The following is a 19984-nucleotide window of genomic DNA, read 5'->3' as shown; positions in this document are numbered from 1 at the left end:
CACGAGGGGAACAGCTGCAGGGAAAGCAAGAAACACAGCCCTTGTGGGGTGACCTGTGGGAGCAAGGCTGATACAGTATAAGGAAAGTCTCCAGGCTCTTTCCTTGTTGTCTTTTGACTGGTATTATCTTATCCATGTTTGTTCCTTTTCTTGTTTCACGGACCAGGCCTCCTGAAACTCTTGAAATTTACTCTCTTTCATAGGTCAGGTGATGATTTCCGGGATACAGTTCGATAACCATACGCCAGAGGAACTGCCAACACTCGAGATTGAATACTCAACACTCAGTGAGGAGAATGAAGGTTTGTAGTTTCTGGACCTCACGAAAGAGGGAAGGGCACTGAGATTGAGATCAATGATCAATGACGAATGATTCAATCAATGAGCCTGTTTGTCAAAACCTCAACAGTGCATGAATATTTCATGGTGAATTTAGTTCATGTTCTGCCAATATGCATTCATCTCAAAGATTTCTTAACCTACTTACTTTGGGCCAGAAAGAATATTTGGGTGTCAAATAATGAGTATTCCTCTTATCATGAAAAAATAATTAGCACAAGCTGGGATGAATGTTCTGCAGGGAATGTAAGAAAGAGCCCTGTGTAGGTTGACTCCTGGGACCAAAGCTGAGACATTATTAGGAAAGTCTCCAGGCCCTTTCCCATGTTCCCTTTTGACTATTTTGTATTATCCATAGTTATTCCCTCATTTGTCCACTGTTGACGACTATTTTATTATCCATATTTGATCGTTGTTTTAGTTCATGGCTAGGCCTCCTGAAACTCTCGGAATTTCCTGTCTCTCATAGGTGTGGAGACAAGCCATAAACATGGCCTTGAGAAGCGTTCAATAAGAAAAGTGTTTAAAAAGATCCTCGGCGGTGTGATTAAAGGTTTGTTCTTCCGGTTCCTCTGGGGAGAGGAGAGGGCACTGAGACTGGGAACAGTCCCCACTGGCCAACGATTCAATCAAAACACCTGTTTAGTGAAACTTCAAGAAGAATTCAGGCATTCAGAGAGCATTCAGAGAGCTTCTCGGCTGTTAAAACAGGGAGGGTGGTGATGTGAGGGTCCTGTGTTCTCTAGGACATGGTGGCTCTCCACAGCTCCACTTCCACTTTGCCTTGCACATCTACTCATTTTGGTGTGCCTAGAATTATCCTTAATAACAAGGTGTGATCCCTGTGTGAGTGGTCTTCCTGAGTTGGTCATCAGATTAACTGAGTTATTGAACACGGAGGTGGGGTAATGGAACTTCCCAGTTTTAGACACTTTGTCAGATCATGAGGGATGGGCCCACATGGCTAGGATCTGAACTGAGGACAGTTCTGAGACATCAACATGCACAATGTATATTAACTCCTTCGAGTTTCTATCTGAATTAAATTGCATTGTTGCATACCCTGTGGGGGTTTGTGGAACTGGATGTTGTTTCTACAGACACCACATATTTGGTGTCAAGGAAACCCAGCTTACTCTCCCTTCTGCTTTGGGAGCGCAGCTGAGTGCTGGGCCAGGCGAGTAAGGAAAGTGGGACACTGCACCCAGAAGCCGTCACCAGTTACCGGTATTTTCAGAGTTCCTGGCAGAATAGGAGAGTGTAGCAAGTGGGTTGTGACAGGGTGTATCTTGTTCGAACTCTGTCACCCTCATGCCACACGTCCTCTGGCAAGTCATCCATAGTCCTCATCTGAACAGCAGATAAGTGCTGCATGAGTTCTGGGAACATAATGCCAGTCATAAATATAAACAGCTTATTCACATTTCATGGCCATTTTTGGTCATTTTACACCAGGAAATGTTCATGAGAGATTTCTGTACCTACTTACTTGGGGCCAGAAAGAAAGAATATTTATGGCTCAAGTGATGAGCATCCCTCTGTTTAAAAATTAATCTTAGAGGCCTAGAACATCGAGAAGAGCAGCTGCCAGGAAAGCGTGAAACCCAGGCCTCGTGTGGCTGGTTCACGGGACCAAGGACTTTACAATATTAGACAATTCCACTGGCCTTCCCTTTTCTCACTTTTTGCCATCATTTTAATTTTCATATGTGAATGTTATCCTGGTTCATGTTCCAATATTCTGAAATGCTTGAAATTTTTGTCTTTCATAGGTTCCAAGATTGTCGAAAATGGAGCCAGTATACTAGGAGGATTGGCTAAAATACTGAACAAAACAATCAGAGGTTAGGACTTCCTGCTCCCCTGGGGAGAGGGGAGGGCACTGAGACTGAGATCAGTCACCACTGGCTGAAGATTGAGTACATATTGAACTCCTAGTGAAACCTCAATAAAACTCAATATATATTGGCTCAGAGAACTTTTGAGGGGGGAAGAAGCGCTCATGAGTTGAAGGTGCTCTGTTCAGAAAGGCATGGAGGCTCCGTTGATCTCCACTCCTCCCGTGCACTAAACGATCTCCTCGTATTCACTGTTTCTGAGATTTTTCCTGAGAGCAGTGATTAAGAGTTTTCCTGAGTTTGGTTGCTGGTTCGATTGAGTGTTTGAGCATGAAGGTGGAGTTGTGGAAATTTGAAGTTTCAGTCACTTGGTCAGAATCACGATAACTCAAGAGGACATGGCTAGCATCTGAAGTCAGGGCCGTCTCCCTACATCAACCTGTGGAATCGGCCCTAACTCCACGGATGGTATCAGAAGTCAGTGGACTTTGGGCGGCATGTTGGGTGTTGGGAATTGGATGGTTGTTGGAAAAACCATGTATTTGGTATTAGGAAAAATCCCAGAGTCACCCACCACTGTGATGTGATGGCTCAGGTGAGGCTTGAGGATAGGCAAGTTAGGAAAGTAAGACCCTGGACCTGGAAACTCTCACCAGTTCTGAGTATTGTTGCGTTCCGAGCCGAGCAAGAGTGTATCAAATGCGTAGCGATGTGACAGCGTGATGTCCTGACCAAGCCTCCTGAATGTCTGTCCTGGTGCAAGTAATCTGCAGTTTTCTCATCTAAACAGGGAATCACGTCTCATGAGTTCTTAGAACAGATGATGAGTTATGAACAGAAACAGTTTATCCACGTGTCACGACCAGTTTGTCCACTTTCCACCACAATGCGCTAATCTGAAAAGATATTCTCTACCTACTTGCTGTGGCCAAGTAAAAATATTTCTTGTTGGAAAAGGTTTATTCCTGTATCATTAAGAGTAATGAAAAACTGTAGAGCCACGGAGGAGGGCAGCTGCAGGGAAAGCAAGAAACATAGCCCTTGTAGGGTAGCCTGTGAGAACAAGGCTTTACAATATAACGAAAGTCTCCAGGTCCTTTCCCTTGTTGTCTTTTGACTGGTATTATCTTATCCATGTATGATCCTTTTCCTGTTTCATATACCAAACTTCCCGAAACTCTTGAAATTTACTCTTTCGTAGATGAGGTGATGATTTCGAGAATACAATTCGATAACCATACACAAGAGGAATTGCCAACACTCGAGATTGAATATGCAGTACTCAGTGAGGAGAATAAAGGTTTGTAGTTTCTGCACCTTGGGGAAGAGGGACAGGTGCTGAGATTCAGATCAATAACCAATGACCAATGATTCAGTCAATATGCCTGTTTCTTAAAACCTCAACAGTGCATAAATATTTCATGGGGAATTTTGTGCATGTTCCATCAAGATGTATTCATCTCAAAAGATTTCTTTACCTACTTACTTTGGGCCACGAAGAATATTTGGGTGTCAAATAATGAATATTCCGCTATCATGCAAAATAACAAGAGCAAGCTGGGATGAGTGTTCTGCAGGGAATGTAAGAAAGAGCCCTGTGTAGGTTGACTCTGAGACACTATTAGGAAAGTCTCCAGGCCCATTCCCATGTTCTCTTTTGACTATTGCGTATTATCCATAATTTTCCCCTCATTTGTCCACTGTTGACGACTATTTTATCATCCATATTTGATCGTTGTTTTAGTCCATGGACCAGACCTCCTGCAACTCTTGGATTTACTGTCTTTCCTAGGTGTGGAGACAAGCCATAAGCAGAGACTTGAGAAACGTGCAGTACTACCTGTGCTTAAAGGTATCCTCAGCGGTGTGCTTAAAGGTTTGTTCTCCCTGTACTTCTGGGGAGAGAAGACACTGAGACTGGGAACAGTCCTCACTGGCCCATGATTCAATCCACTAAAATTCCTGTTTAGTGAAACTGCAAGAAGAATCCACAAATGTGGGGATTCAGAGAGCTTCTGGGCTGTTACAACAGGGAGGGTAGTGATGTGAGGGTCCTGTGTTCTCTAGGACATGGTGGCTCCCCACAGCTTCACTTCCACTTTGCCTTGCACATCTACTCATTTTGGTGTGCCTAGAATTATCCTTAATAACAAGGTGTGATCCCTATGTGAGTGGTCTTCCTGACTGGTCATCAGATTAACTGAGTTATTGAACAAGGAGGTGGGGTAATGGAACTTCCCAGTTTTAGACACTTTGTCAAATCATGAGGGATGGTCCACATGGCCCGCATTTGAACTGAGGACAGTTCTGAGACATCAACATGCAGAATGTATATTAACTCCCCTGATTTCCTATGTGCATTAAATTGCGTTGTTGCACATCCAGTGGGTGTTTGGAGAACTGGATGTTGTTTCAAAGGACACCACATATTTGGTGTCAAAGAAACCCAACTCTCTCTCCCTTGTGCTTTGTCAGTTCAGGAGATTGCTGGCCCAGGAAAGTAATGAAAGTGGGAAACTGTACCCAGAAGCTGTGACAGTTATTGGTATTTTCAGCATTCCAGGCAGAATAGGAGAGTGTATCAAGTGGGTTGTGACATGGTATATCTTGTTTGGATCATGTCACCCTCATGCCACGTGTTCTCTGGCAAGTCATCCATAGTCCTCATCTGAACAGCAGATAAGTGCTGGATGAATTCTGGAAACTTATTACGAGTCATAAATATAAACAGCTTATTCACACTTCATGGCCACGTTTGGTCATTTTATACCAGGAAATGTTCATGAACAATTGCTATACCTGTTTATTTGGTGCCAGAAAGAAAGAATATTTATGGGTCAAATGAGGATTATCCCTCTGTTTAAAAATTAATCACACAGAACTAGACCACGGAGAAGAGCAAATGCTGGGAAGGCATGAAACTCAGCTGTTGGGTGTCTGGTTCATGGGACCAAGGCTTGTACAATATTAGAAAATTCTCCAGGCCTTTACTTTGCCTTACTTTTTCCTACTGTTTTATTTTTCATATGTGAATATTGTCTTGGTTCATGGTACAATATTCCTGAAATGTTTGTCTTTCACAGGTGCCAAGATTTTCGGAAAGGGAGCCAGTATAATAACAGGATTGGCTGAAATAGTCAAGAAAGCCCTTAAAGGTTAGGACTTTCTGCTCTTCTGGGGAGAGAGGAGGGCACTGAGCCTGAGGTCAGTCACCACTGGCTGATGATTCAATCCATATGACTCTTGAGGGAAATCTCAATACAAATCCGTAAATATTGGCTCAGAGAGCTTATCAGGTGGGGCTAAAGGGTCATGGGTTGAGGGTGCTCTGCTCAGAAGGGCATGGAGGCTCCATCCAACTCCACTACACCCATGCCCTAAAGATCTCTTCCATTTCACTGTTTCTGATTTTTTTCCTGTACGTTACTCTGAGAACAGTGATTAAGAGTTTTCCTGAGTTTGTTCACTGGTTTGATTGAGTTTCTGAGCATGGAGGTAGACTGGAAATTTCAAATATCAGCCAGTTGTTCAGAAACATGATAACTTGAGAACACATGGCTGGCATCTGAAGTCTGGGCAGTCTCGATACCTGAACCTTGGCATCAGCACTAACTCCACAGATATGGTATCCAAGGTCAATGGACACTGGGCGGCACGTTGGGTGTTGGGAATTGGATGGTTGTTGGAAAAACCACATATTTGGTGTCAGGAAAAAACCCAGACTCACCCTCCTCTGTGATTTGAAGCTCAGGTGGAGCTTGGGGAGAGGTGAGTAGTGAAAGTAAGCCCCTGGACCTGGAAACTCTGACCTGTTCTCTGTATTGTTGAGTTCCTAGCCAATCAATAGTGTATCAAATGGGTTGTGACTTCATCGTATATTTTCTCGACCAGGCAACCCAGATGCTTATTCCTGGGCAAGTCATCTGGAGTTTCCTCATCTGAACAGGGGAAACATGTTACATTAGTTCTTAGAACAGATGCAGAGTTATGAAAGGAAAGACTTTATTCATGTGTCATGACCAGATTTGTCCATTTTCCAACACAATGTGTTAACCTGAAAAAAAGATTCTCTAACTGCTTGCTGTGGCCAAGTAAAAATATTTCTCTATCAGACAATGTTTATTCCCATATTATGAAGAGTAATGGAAAGATCAAGCCACGAGGGGAGCAGCTGCAAGGAAAGCAAGAAACACAGCCCTTGTGGGGTAGCCTGTGGGAGCAAGGCTGATACAATATTAGGAAAGTCTCCAGGCCCTTTCCCCTGTTGTCTTTTGACTGGTATCATATTATGCATCTGTGTTCCTTTTCTTGTTTCATGGACCATGTCTTCTGAAACTCTTGAAAATTACTCTCTTTCATAGGTCAGGTGATGATTTCCGGGATACAGTTTGATAACAGTACGCAAGAGGAATTGCCAACACTCCAGATTGAATACTCAACACTCATTGAGGAGAATGAAGGTTTGTATTTTCTGGACCACGGAGAAGAGGGAAGGGCACTGAGATTCAGATCCATGACCAGTGATCAATGATTCAGTCCAAACGCCTGTTTCTTGAAACCTCAACAGCACATAAATATTTCAGGGTGAATTTAGTGCATGTTCCGCTAATGTATTCATCTAATAAATAAATTAAAAAAAATTATTTACCTATTTACTTTGGGCAACAAATAATATTTAGGTGTCAATAATGAGTATTCTGCTATCATGAAAAATAATTAGAGCAAGCTGGAATAAATGTCTGCAAGGAATGTAAGAAACAGCTCTGTGTAGGTTGACTCCTGATAACAAAGCTGAGACATTATTAGGAAAGTCTTCAGGATGATCCCACGTTCTGTTTTGTCTATTGCATATTATCCATATTTTTTCCCTCATTTGTCCACTGTGGATGACTATTTTATTATCCATATTTGATTGTAATTTTAGTCCATGGACCAGGCCTCCTGCAACTCTTGGATTTACTGTCTTTCCTAGGTGTGGAGACAATCCATAAACAGGGCATTGAGAAGCGTTCAGTACTACCTGTGGTTAAAGGTATCCTCGGCGGTGTGCTTAAAGGTTTGTGTTCTTCCTGTAGCTCTGGGGAGAGGAGAGGGCACTGAGGCTGGGAACAGTTCTCACTGGCCCATGATTCAATCAAATTCCTGTTTAGTGAAACCGCAAGAAGAATCCACAAATGTGGGGATTCAGAGATCTTCTTGGTTGTTACAATAGGGAGGATGGTGACGTGAGGGTCTTCCTGAGTTTGTTCACGAGATTAACTCAGTTATTGAACATGGAGGTAGGTTAATGGAACGTCCCAGTTTTAGACACTTTGCCAAATGACAAATGGGTGTACCTGATGGCTCCTGTTTCTGGACAATTCTGAGATTCAACATGCAGAGTGCATTTTACCTCCCCCAATTTCCTCTTCAAATTAAATTGTGTTCTTGCACACCCCGTGGGTGTGTGTGGAATTGGATGTTGTTTCGAGAGACACCACTAATTTGGTGTCAAGGAAACCCAACTCACTCTCCCTTGTGCTTTCGAGCTCAGGTGAGTGCTGGGCCAGGAGAGTAATGAATGTGCGACACTGTACCCAGAAGCTGTCACCAATATCAGTGTTTTCAGAGTTCCAGGCAGAGTAGGATTTTATATCAAGTGGGTTGTGACAGGGTGTATCTTGTTCGGACCCTGTCACCCTCAAACCATGTGTCCTCTTGCAAGTCATGTAGAGTCCTCATCTGAACAGCAGATAAGTGCTGCATGAGTTCTGGGAACATATTACCAGTCATCAATATAAACAGCATATTCACATTTCATGGCCATGTTTGGTCATTTTACACCAGGAAATGTTCATGAAAGATTTCTGTACCTACTTAGTTGAGGCCAGAAAGAACGAATATTTATGGGACAAGTAATGATTATCCCTCTATATAAAAATTAATCACACAGACCTAGACCACTGAGAACAGCAACTGCCAGGAAAGCATGAAACCCAGACCTTGTTGTTTGGTTCATGGACCAAGGCTTGTAGAATATTAGAAAATTTTCCTTGCCTTTCCTCTGTCTTACGTTTTCCTATCATTTTATTTTTCATATGTGAACATTGTCCTGGATCATGGTACAATATTCCTGAAATGTTTGTCTTTCCTAGGTGTCAAGATTATCGGAAACGGAGCCAGTATACTAACAGGATTGGCTGAAATAGTCAAGAAAGCCCTTAAAGGTTAGGACTTTCTGCTCCTCTGGGGAGAGAGGAGGGCACTGAGTCTGAGGTCAGTCACCACTGGCTGATGATTCAATCCATACGGCTCTCGAGTGAAACCTCAATACAAATCCATAAATATTGGCTCAGAGAGCTTATTAGGTGGGAAGAAATGGTCATGAGACGAGGGTGCTCCGTTTAGGAAGACATTGAGGCTCCATCCAACTCCACTACAGCCATGGGAAAAGATCTCCTCCATTTCACTGTTTCTGAGTTTTTTCCTGTACGTTACTCTGAGAACAGTGATTAAGAGTTTTCCTGAGTTTGTTTACTGGTTTGACTGAGTTTTTGAGCATGGAGGTAGAGTGGAAATTTCAAGCTTCAGTCACTTGTTCAGAAACACGATTAACTCGAGAACACATGGCTGGCACTTAAGTCAGGGTAGTCTCGGTACCTCAACCAGTGGCATCGGCCCTAGCTCCACAATATGGTATCCAAGCTCAATGGATACTGGGCCGCAGGTTGGGTGTTGGAAATTGGATGGTTGTTGGAAAAACCACATATTTGGTGTCAGGAAAAAACCCAGACTCCCCCTCCCCTGTGATTTAATGGCTGAGGTGAGCCTTGGGGAGCGGTGAGTTGTGAAAGTAATTCCCTGGACCTGGAAACTCTGATCTGTTCTCTGTATTGTCGAGTTCCTAGCCAATCAATAGTGTATCATATGGGTTGTGACTTTGTCATATATTGTATTGAGCAGGCAACCCACATGCTTATTCCTGGGCTAGTCATGTGGAGTTTCCTCATCTGAACAGGGGAACATGTTACATTAGTTCTTAGAACAGATGAAGAGTTAGTTATGAAAGGAAAGACTTTATTCATGTGTCATGACCTGATTTGTCCATTTTCCTACACAATGTGTTAAAGGGAAAAAATGATTCTCTACCTACTTACTGTGGCCAAGTAAAATATTTCTTTATCAAACAATGTTAATTCCCATATTATAAAGAGTAATCAAAAGTTCTGAGCCACGAGGGGAGCAGCTGCAGGGAAAGCAAGAAACACAGCCCTTGTGGGGTAGCCTGTGGGAGCAAGGCTGATACAATATTAGGAAAGTCTCCAGGCCCTTTCCCCTGTTGTCTTTTGACTGGTATCATATTATGCATCTGTGTTCCTTTTCTTGTTTCACAGACTATGTCTTCTGAACTCTTGAAATTACTCTCTTTCATAGGTCAGGTGATGATTTCCGGGATACAGTTTGATAACAGTACTCAAGAGGAATTGCCAACACTCGAGATTGAATACTCAACACTCAGTGAGGAGATCAAAGGTTTGTATTCTCTGGACCTCGTGGAAGAGGGAAGGGCACTGAGATGACCAGTTACTAGTGACCAATGATTCAGTCAAGACGCGTATTTTGTGAAACCTCAACGGTGCATAAATGTTTCGTGGTGAATTTCGTGCATGTTCCTCCATATGTATTCATGTAAAAATTTTCTTTCCCTACTTACTTTGGGCCACAAAGAATATTTGGGTGTCAAAAAATGAGTATTCTGCTATCATGAAATATTAGAGCAAGATGGGGTGAATGTTCTGCAGGGAATATAAGAAACAGCCCTGTGTAGGTTGACTCCTGATACCAAAGCTGAGACATTATTAGGAAAGTCACCAGGCCCATTCCCATGTTCTGTTTTGACTATTGTGTATTATCCATAGTTGTTCCCTTGTTAGTCCACTGCTGACGTCTATTTTATCATCCATATTTGATCATTGTTTTAGTCCATGGACCAGGGCTCCTGAAACTCTTGGATTTACTGTGTTTCCTAGGTGTGGAGACAATCCACAAACAGGGCATTGAGAAGCGTTCAGTACTTCCTGTGGTTAAAGGTATCCTCGGCGGTGTGCTTAAAGGTTTGTGTTCTTCCTGTAGCTCTGGAGAGAGGAGAGGGCACTGAGACTGGGAACAGTCCTCACTGGCCCATGATTCAATAAAAATTCCTGTTTAGTGAAACCGCAAGAAGTATCCATAAATGTGGGCATTCAGAGAGTTTCAGTGCTGTTACAACAGGGAGGGTGGTGATGTGAGGGTCCTGTGTTCTCTAGGACATGGAGGCTCCCCACAGCTCCACTTCCACTTTGCCTTGCACATCTACTCATTTCGGTGTGCCTAGAATTATCCTTAATAACAAGGTGCAATCCCTATGTGAGTGGTCATCCTGAGTTTGGTCATCAGATTAACTAAGTTACTGAACACGGAGGTGGGGTAACGGAACATCCCAGTTTTAGACACTTCACCAAATCATGAGAAATGTGCCCACATGGCTAGCTCCAGAATTTGGGACAAATCTGAGACTCTAAATGCAGAATGCATATTAACTCTCCGGATTTCGCCCCCGAATTAGATTGCATTGTTATATACCTTGTGGGTGTTTGTGGAGTTGGATGTTGTTTCTAGAGACACCACATATTTGGTGTCAAGGAAACCCAACTCACTCTCCCTTGTGCTTTGGGAGCTCAGGTGAGTGCTGGACCAGGGGAGTAAGGAAAGTGGGACACTGCACCCAGAAGCCGTCACCAGTTATCAGTATTTTCAGAGTTCCAAGCAGAATAGGAAAGTATATCAAGTGGGTTGTGACAGGGTGTATCTTGTTTGGATCTGTCACCCTCAAACCATGTGTACTTCAGCAAGTCATGGATTTTCCTAATCTGAACAGCAAATAAGTGCTGCATAAGCTCTGGGTACATATTACGAGTCATAAATATAAACAGCTTATTCACATTTCATGGCCATGTTTGGTCATTTTACACCAGGAAATCTTCATGAAACAGTTCTGTACCTACTTACCTGGACCAGAAGGTATGAATATTTATGGCACCAGTAATGATTATCCCTCTATTTAATAATTAATCACACAAACCTGGACCACTGAGAACAACTGCCAGGAAAGCATGAAACCCAGACCTTGTTGTTTGGTTCATGGACCAAGGCTAGTAGAATATTAGAAAATTTTCCGTGCCTGTCCTCTGTCTTACATTTTCCTATTGTTTTATTTTTCATATGAGAACATTGTCCTTGATCATGGTACAATATTCCTGAAATGTCTGTCTTTCCTAGGTGTCAAGATTGTTGGAAAGGGAGCCAGTATACTAACAGGATTGGCTGAAATAGTCAAGAAAGCACTTAAAGGTTAGCACTTTCTGCTCTTCTGGGGAGAGAGGAGGGCACTGAGCCTGAGGTCAGTCACCACTGGCTGATGATTCAATCCATACTACTCTTGAGTGAAACCTCAATACAAATCCATAAATATTGGCTCAGAGAGCTTATCAGATGGGAAGAAACGGTCATGAGGTGAGGGTGCCCTGCTCAGAAGGGCATGGAGGCTCCATCCAACTCCACTACAGCCATGGCAAAAGATCTCCATTTCACTGTTTCTGAGTTTTTCCCTGTACGTTACTCTGAGAACAGTGATTAAGAGTTTTCTTGAGTTTGGTCACTGGTTTGACTGAGTTTTTGAGCATGGAGGAAGAGTGGAAATTTCAGGTTTCAGTTACTTTTTCAGAAATGTGATAACTTGAGAACACACAGCTGGCACTGAAGTCAGGGCAGTCTCTATACCTCAACTTGTGGCATCGGCACTAACTCCAGATATGGTGTCTAAGGTCAATGGACAGTGGGTGGCCTGTTGGGTGTTGGGAATTGGATGGTTGTTGGAAAAACCACATATTTGGTGTTAGGAAAAAAACCAGACTCACCCTCCCCTATGATTTGATGGCTCAGGTGAGGCTTGGGGAGTGGTGAGTAGTGAAAGCAATCCCCTGGACCTGGAAACTCTCACCCGTTCTCTGTATTATCGAGTTCCTAGCCAATCAATAGTGTATCGTGTGGGCTGTGACTTCATCATATTTTGTCTTGACCAGGCAACTCACATGCTTATTCCTGGGCTAGTCATCTGGAGTTTCCTCATCTGAACAGGGGAAACATGTTACATTAGTTCTTAGAACAGATGAAAAATTATGAAAGGAAAGACTTTATTCATGTGTTATGACCTGATTTGTCCATTTTCCAACACAATGTGTTAAGGGGAGAAAATGATTCTCTACCTGCTTGCTGTGGCCAAGTAAAAATATTTCTTTATCAAATAATGTTTATTCCCATATTATTAAGAGTAATCAAAAGAAATGAGCCACGAGGGGAGCAGCTACTGGGAAATAAAAGAAACACAGCCCTTGTGGGGTATCCTGTGGGAGCAAGGCTGATACAATCTAAGGAAAGTCTCCAGGCCCTTTCCCCTGTTGTCTTTTGACTGGTATTATATTATGCATCTGTGTTCCTTTTCTGGTTTCACAGACCATGTCTTCTGAAACTCTTGAAATTTACTCTCTTTCATAGGTCAGGTGATGATTTCCGGCATACAGTTCGATAACCATTCGCAAGAGGAATTGCCAACACTCCAGATTGAATACTCAACACTCATTGAGGAGAATAAAGGTTTGTATTTTCTGGACCTCAGGGAAGAGAGATGGGCACTGAGATTCAGACCCATGATCAATGATTCAGTAAATATGCCTATTTCATGAAACCTCAACAGCACATAAATATTTCATGGTGAATTTAGTGCATGTTCCACCAATATGCATTCATAAAAAAATATTTCTGTACCTACTTACTTTTGGCAACAAAGAATATTTGGGTGTCAAAAAATGAGTATTCTGCTATCATGAAAAATAATTAAGGCAAGCTGGGATGAATGTTCTGCAGGGAATGAAAGAAACAGCCCTGTGTAGGTTGACTCCTGATACCAAAGCTGAGACATTATTAGGAAAGTCTCCAGGCCCATTCCCATGTTCTGTTTTGACTATTGCGTATTATCCATGTTTTTGCCCTCATTTGTCCATTGTTGAAGACTATTTCATTATCCATATTTGATTGTTGTTTTAGTCCATGGACCAGGCCTCCTGCAACTCTTGGATTTACTGTCTTTCCTAGGTGTGGAGACATTCCATAAACAGGACATTGAGAAGCGTTCAGTACTTCCCGTGGTTAAAGGTATCCTCGGCGGTGTGCTTAAAGGTTTGTGTTCTTCCTGTAGCTCTGGGGAGAAGAGAGGGCACTGAGACTGGGAACAGTCCTCACTGGCCCATGATTCAATTGAAATTCCTGTTTAGTGAAATCACAAGAAGAATCCACAAATGTGGGGATTCAGAGAGCTTCTGTGCTGTTAATACAGGGAGGGTGGTTATGTGAGCATCTTCCTGAGTTTGGTCATCAGATCAACTGAATTATTGAACAGGAAGGTGGGATATTGGAACTTCCCAGTTTTAGACATTTTGCCATAAATGATGAATAGGCACACATGGTTGGCTCCTGAACTAGGGACAATTCTGAGACTCAACCTGTAGAATGCATGTTACCTCCCCGATTTCCTCTTCGAATTAAATTGCGTTGTTGCACACCCCACGGGTGTTTGGGTAACTGGATGTTGTTTCCAGAGACACCACATGTTTGGTGTCAAGGAAACCCAACTCGCTCTCCCTCGTGCTTTGTGAGTCAGGTGAGTGCTGGGCCAGGAGAGTAAGGAAAGTGGGACACTGCACCCAGAAGCCGTCACCAGTTATTGGTATTTTCAGAGTTCCAGGAAGAGTAGGATAGTATATCAAGTGGGCTGTGACAGGGTGTATCTTGTTCGGACCCTGTCACCCTCAAACCATATGTCCTCTGGCAAGTCATGTAGAGTCCTCATCTGAACAGCAGATAAATGCTGCATGAGTTCTGGGGACATATTACGAGTCATAAATATAAACAGCTTATTCACATTTCATGGTTATGGTTGGTCATTTTACACCAGGAAATGGTCATGAAACAGTTCTGTACCTACTTACTTGGGGCCAGAAAGTATGAATATTTATGGGATAAGTAATGATTATCCCTGTATTTAAAAATTAATCTCACTGACCTGGACCACCGAGAACAGCAACTGCCTGGAAAGCGTGAAACCCAGACCTTGTGTGGTTGGTTCATGGACTAAGGCTTGTAGAATATTAGAAAATTTCCTTGCCTTTTCTCTGTCTTACATCTTCCTATCGTTTCATTTTTCATATGTGAACATTGTCCTGGATCATGGTACAATATTCCTGAAATGTTTGTCTTTCCTAGGTGTCAAGATTATCGGAAACGGAGCCAGTATACTAACAGGATTGGCTGAAATAGTCAAGAAAGCCCTTAAAGGTTAGGACTTTCTGCTCCTCTGGGGAGAGAGGAGGGCACTGAGCCTGAGGTCAGTCACCACTGGCTGACGATTCAGTACATACGACTCTTGAGTGAAACCTAAATACAAACCCATAAATATTGGTTCAGAGAGCTTATCAGGTGGGGCTAAACGGTCATGAGGTGAGGATTCTCTGCTCAGGAAGGCATGGAGGCTCCATCCAACTCTACTACCCTCATGTCCTAAAGATCTCCTCCATTTCACTGTTTCTGAGCTTTTTCTTGTATGTTACTCTGAGAATAGTGATTAAGAGTTTTCCTGAGTTTGTTCACTGGTTTGATTGAGCTTTTGAGCATGGAGGTAGCGTGGAAATTTCAAATTTCAGTCACTTATTCAGAAACACGATAACTCGAGACCACGTGGCTGGCATCTAAAGTTATGGCATCGGCCCTGACTCCACAGACACGGTATCAGAAATCAAAGTACAGGGGGTGGCCCGTTGGGTGTTGGGAAATGGATGGTTGGTGGAAAGACCATGCCTTTGGTGTCAGGAGAAATAGACTCACCCAGACTCCCCCTCCCCTGTGATGTGACGTCTCAGGTGCATCTTGGGGAGAGGTGTGTAGTGATAGTAAGACCCTGGACCTGGAAACTCTCACCATTTCTCTGTATTGTTGAGTTCCTAGCCAATATATAGTATATCAAATTAGTTGTGACGTGACAGTATATTGTCCTGATCAGGCCACCCACATTTTTCTGTCCTGACCAAGTCATTTTTCTGTCCTGCCATTTCCTCTTCTGAACAAGGGAAACATTAGTTTTGGAACAGGATTCCAAAAGAATGGAACAGGGCTACATTAGTTCTTAGAACAGATGGCGAGTTATGAATTGAAAGACTTTATTCACGTGTTAGGAACAGATATGTCCATTTTCCAACACGATGTTTTATTGTGAAAAAAGATTCTTTATCTGCATGTCTTGGCCAGGTAAAATTTTTTTATCAAATAATGTTCATTCCTGTATTATTAAGAGTAATCAAAAGATGTTGAGCCACATAGGAAGGCAACTGCAGGGAAAGCAAGAAGCTCAGCCCTTGTAGGGTAGCCTATGGGAGCAAAGCTGATACAATATAACAAAAGTGACCAGGCCCTTTCCCTTGTTGTTTTTTGACTGTTATTACCTCATTTATGCTTAATCCTTTTCCTATTTCCATTACCAAGTCCTCCTGAAACTCTTGAAATTTGCTCTCTTTCATAGGTCAGGTGATGATTTCCGGAATACAATTCGACAACCATACACAAGAGGATTTGCCAACACTCGAGATTGAATACTCAACACTCAGTGAGGAAAATAAAGGTTTGTATTTTCTGGACCTTACGGAAGAGGGAAGGGTACTGAGATTCAGATCAATGACCAATGACCAATAATTCAATCAACAAACCTATATCTTGAGACCTCAACATTGCATAAATGTTTCATGGTGAGTTTTGTGCATGTTCCACCAAGATGTATAATTCTCAAAAAATTTCTTTACCTTCTTAGTTTGGGCAAGGAAAAAATATTTAGGTGTCAAATAAAGAGTATTCGGCTATCATGAAAAGAAATTAGAAAAACCTGGTATGAGTGTTCTGCAGGGAATGTGTGAAACAGTCCCCTGTAGGTTGACTCTTGATACCAAAGCTGAGACATTATTAGGAAAGTCTCCAGTCCCTTTCCCACGTCCCGTTTTGACAACTGTTTATTATCCATATTTGTTCCCTCCTTCGTCCACTCTTCACTACCATTTTATTATGCATATTTGATCCTTGTTTTAGTTCATGGACCAGGCGTCCTGAAATCTGGAATTTTCTGTCTTTCATAGGTGTGGAGACAAGCCAGAAGCGGGTACTCGAGAAGCGTTCAGTAGTACACGTGGTCAAAAGTATCCTTGGCGGTGTGATTAAAGGTTTGATCTTCTTATATTTCTGGGGAGAGGAGAGGGCCCTGATTTTGGGAACAGTAACCACTGGCCAATGATTCAATCAAAACACCTGTTGAATGAAACCTGAAGAACAATCCATAAGAGTTGGCATTCAGAAAGCTTTTGGGCTGTTAAATTAGTGAGGTTGGTGATATGAGGGTCCTGTGTTCTCTAGGACATTGAGTCTCCCCACAACTCCACTTCCACTTTGCCTTGCACATCTCACTCATTTTGGTGTGTCTAGATTTATCCTTAATATTACTGTGAGATCTGCATGTGAGTTGTCTTCCTGAGGTTGGTCATCAGATTAACTGAATTATTGAACATGGATGTGAAGTAACGGAACTTCCCAGTTTCAGACAGTTTGTCAAGTCATGAGGGATGGGCCCACATGGCTGGCATCTGAAGTGAGGACAGTTCTGAGACCTCAACATGCAGAATGTATGTTAACTTCCCCGGTTTCCTATCTGAATTAAATTGCATTGTTGCACACCCAGTGGGTGTTTGGGGAATTGGATGTTGTATCTAGAGACACCACATATTTGGTGTCAAGGAAACCCAACTCACTCTCCTTTGTGCTTTGGGAGCTCAGGTGATTGCTGGGCCAAAAGTGGGACACTGCACCCAGAAGCTGTTAACAGTTGTTGGTATTTTCAGAGTTCCAGGTAGAATAGGATAGTATATCAAGTGGGTTGTGACAGGGTGTATCTTGTTTGGACCTTTTCACCCTCATACCATGTGTCCTCTGGCAAGTCATCTATAGTCCTCAGATAAGTGCTGCATGAGGTCTTTGAACATGAAGTAAAGTTTCTTCAGTCATGTCCGACTCTTTGCAACCCACGGACTATAGCCTGCTAGGTTCCTCTGTCCATGGGATTTTCAAGGCAAGAATCCTGGAGTGGGTTGCCATTTCCTTCTCCACTGAACATATTATCAGTCAAAAATATAAGCAGTTTATTCACATTTCAGGGCCATGTTTGGTCATTTTCCACAAGGATATGTTCATGAAATATTTCTCTACCTACTTACTTGGGGCCAGAAAGAAAGAATATTTATGGGTCAAATAATGATTATCCCTCTGTTTAAAAATTAATCACACAGACCCTGACCACTCAGAAATGGAACTGCTGGGAAAGGATGAAAACCAGCCCTTGGCTCATGGGACCAAGGCTTGAACAATATTAGCAAATCGTCCAGGCCTTTTCCTTTCTCCACTTTTCCCTATCATTTTATTTTTCATATTTGAATGTTGTTCTTGTTCATGGTCCAATAGTTGTGAAAATTTTGAAATGTTTGTCTTTCTTAGGTACCAAGATTTTCGGAAAGGGAGCCAGTATACTAACAGGATTGGCTGAAATAGTCAAGAAAGCACTTAAAGGTTAGAACTTTCTGCACCTTTGGGGAGAGAGGAGGGCACTGAGCCTGAGGTCAGTCACCACTGGCTGATGATTCAACACATATGCCTATTGAGTGAAACTTCAATACAAATCCATAAATATTGGCTCAGAGAGCTTATGACATGGGAAGAAACGGTCATGAGGTGAGGGTGCTCTGCTCAGGAAGGCATGGAGACTCCGTTCACCTCCACTCCTCCCATGTCCGAAAGATCTCCTCCATTTCATGGTTTCTGAGTTTTTTCCTGTACGTTACTCTAAGAACAGTGATTAAGAGTTTTCCTGAGTTTGGTCACTGGTTCAATTGACTTTTTGAGCATGGAGGTGGAGTCATGGAAATTTCGAGTTTTAATCACTTGGTCAGAAGCATGATAACTTGAGAACACATGGCTGGCATCTGCAGTCAGGGCATTCTTGATACCTCAACCTGTGGCATCGGCCCTGACTCCACAGATATGATATCAGAAGTCAGTGGACAGTGGGAGGCCTGTTGGGTGCTGGGAATTAGATGGTTGGTGGAAAAACCATGTATTTGGTGTCAGGAAAAATAGACTCAGCCAGGCTCACCCTCCCCTGTGATGTGAAGGCTCAGGTGAGGCTTGGGGAGAGGTGAGTAGTGAAAGTAAAACCCTGGACCTGGAAACGCTCACCCATCATTTGTATTGTTGAGTTCCTAGCCAATCAATAGTGTATCAGATGTGATGTGACATGACAGTATCTTGTCCTGACCAGGCCAGGCACCTGCTTGTTTCCTGGGGCAAATAATCAGCAGTTTCCTCATGTGTATAGGGGAAACATGTTACATTAGTTCTTAGAAGAGATGACAAGTTATAAATAGAAAGACTTTATTCACATGTCATGAACAGATTTGTCCATTTTCCATCAGAGTGTTTTAATCTGAAAAAAGATTGCCTACCTGCATATTTTGGCCAAGTAAAAGGATTTCTCTATCAAATAATGTTTATTCCTGTGTTTTTAAGAGTAATCAAAAAATGTCGAACCACGGAGGAGGGCAACTGCAGGGAAAGCAAGAAACAGCCCTTGTGGGGTAGCCTGTGGGAGCAAGGCTGATACAATATAATGAAAGTCTCCAGGCCCTTTCCCTTGTTGGCTTTTGACTGGTATTATCTTATCCATGTTTGATCCTTTTCCTGTTTCATGGACCAGGCCTCCTGAAATTCTTGAAATTTACTCTCCTTCATAGGTCAGGTGATGATTTCCGGAATACAGTTCGAAAACCATATGCCAGAGGAATTGCCAACACTCAATATGGAATACTCAACACTCAATGAGGAGAATAAAGGTTTGTATTTTCTGGACCTTGGAGAAGAGGGAATGGCACTGAGATTCAGATCAATGACCAATGACCAATGATTCCTTCAATAAGCCTATTTATTGAAACCTGAACAGTGCATAAGTATTTGGGTTCAGAGAGTTTTCTGGGTGGTCCATACCATTGTGAGGTGCTGTACTCACTGCCCCTTGGCCCTGCTCCTCTCCTCCATTTCACAGTGATGTTAGGTAAGTGTTGTCCAAAGTTTAGTCATCATTAACACTCAGTTATTGAACATGGAGTTGGGATCATGGACCTCTCCATTTTAACCATTTGGTCATAAGCAAAACTAAGTGGGGACCACGTCGCTTGCACTAAAGTGAGGACAGTCTTGGGTGCGCAACCTGTGGGATCTGCAGTAACTGCATAGATTTCATACCAGACATCAATTGACTGGGGAACACCCAGTGGGTGTCTGGAGAATTGCTTAATGTTGGTAGAGACACGACATATTTGTGATAGGATAAATCCAGGCTCAGTCTGCCTTTGATTTGGGGGCTTAGGTTACCTTACGTACAAGGAAGTAATGAAAGTAGGTCGCCAGCTCCAGAAACTCTTACAAGAAAACTGTGTTTCCCGAATTCTTGGTAGAATCATATATTATATCAGATGCATTGTGAAACACCATAGTAACTTGTCCTGACTCTACCATCCACAGGCTCTGTTTCATGGGAAAAGTTATCTTCAATTTCCTCATCTGAAGAGGGGAAATATATTACATACATCCTTTGA

At 42.6% G+C, this 19984-nt stretch overlaps 1 protein-coding gene across 1 annotated transcript in view; it reads left to right on the top strand.

Moving 5' to 3' along the window:
• LOC120869432 (trophoblast Kunitz domain protein 1-like) overlaps nucleotides 1-19984 on the top strand; it is a 45699-nt gene that overhangs the window by 8236 nt on the left and 17479 nt on the right. Inside the window, 15 exon segments of the mRNA XM_040248748.1 lie at nucleotides 204-302; nucleotides 809-892; nucleotides 2112-2183; nucleotides 3379-3477; nucleotides 3970-4022; nucleotides 4024-4053; nucleotides 5261-5288; nucleotides 5291-5332; nucleotides 6539-6637; nucleotides 7150-7233; nucleotides 8312-8383; nucleotides 9591-9689; nucleotides 16427-16510; nucleotides 17832-17903; nucleotides 19124-19222. Coding sequence (XP_040104682.1) covers nucleotides 204-302; nucleotides 809-892; nucleotides 2112-2183; nucleotides 3379-3477; nucleotides 3970-4022; nucleotides 4024-4053; nucleotides 5261-5288; nucleotides 5291-5332; nucleotides 6539-6637; nucleotides 7150-7233; nucleotides 8312-8383; nucleotides 9591-9689; nucleotides 16427-16510; nucleotides 17832-17903; nucleotides 19124-19222 — 1116 coding nt within the window.

The sequence above is a fragment of the Oryx dammah genome, unplaced genomic scaffold (genome assembly GCF_014754425.2).
Source record: "Oryx dammah isolate SB20612 unplaced genomic scaffold, SCBI_Odam_1.1 HiC_scaffold_10, whole genome shotgun sequence".
In the NCBI taxonomy this organism is placed as follows: domain Eukaryota; kingdom Metazoa; phylum Chordata; class Mammalia; order Artiodactyla; family Bovidae; genus Oryx; species Oryx dammah.
The sequence above is the reverse complement of the archived record's forward strand: the minus strand, read 5'-3'. Positions and strand labels throughout refer to the sequence as shown.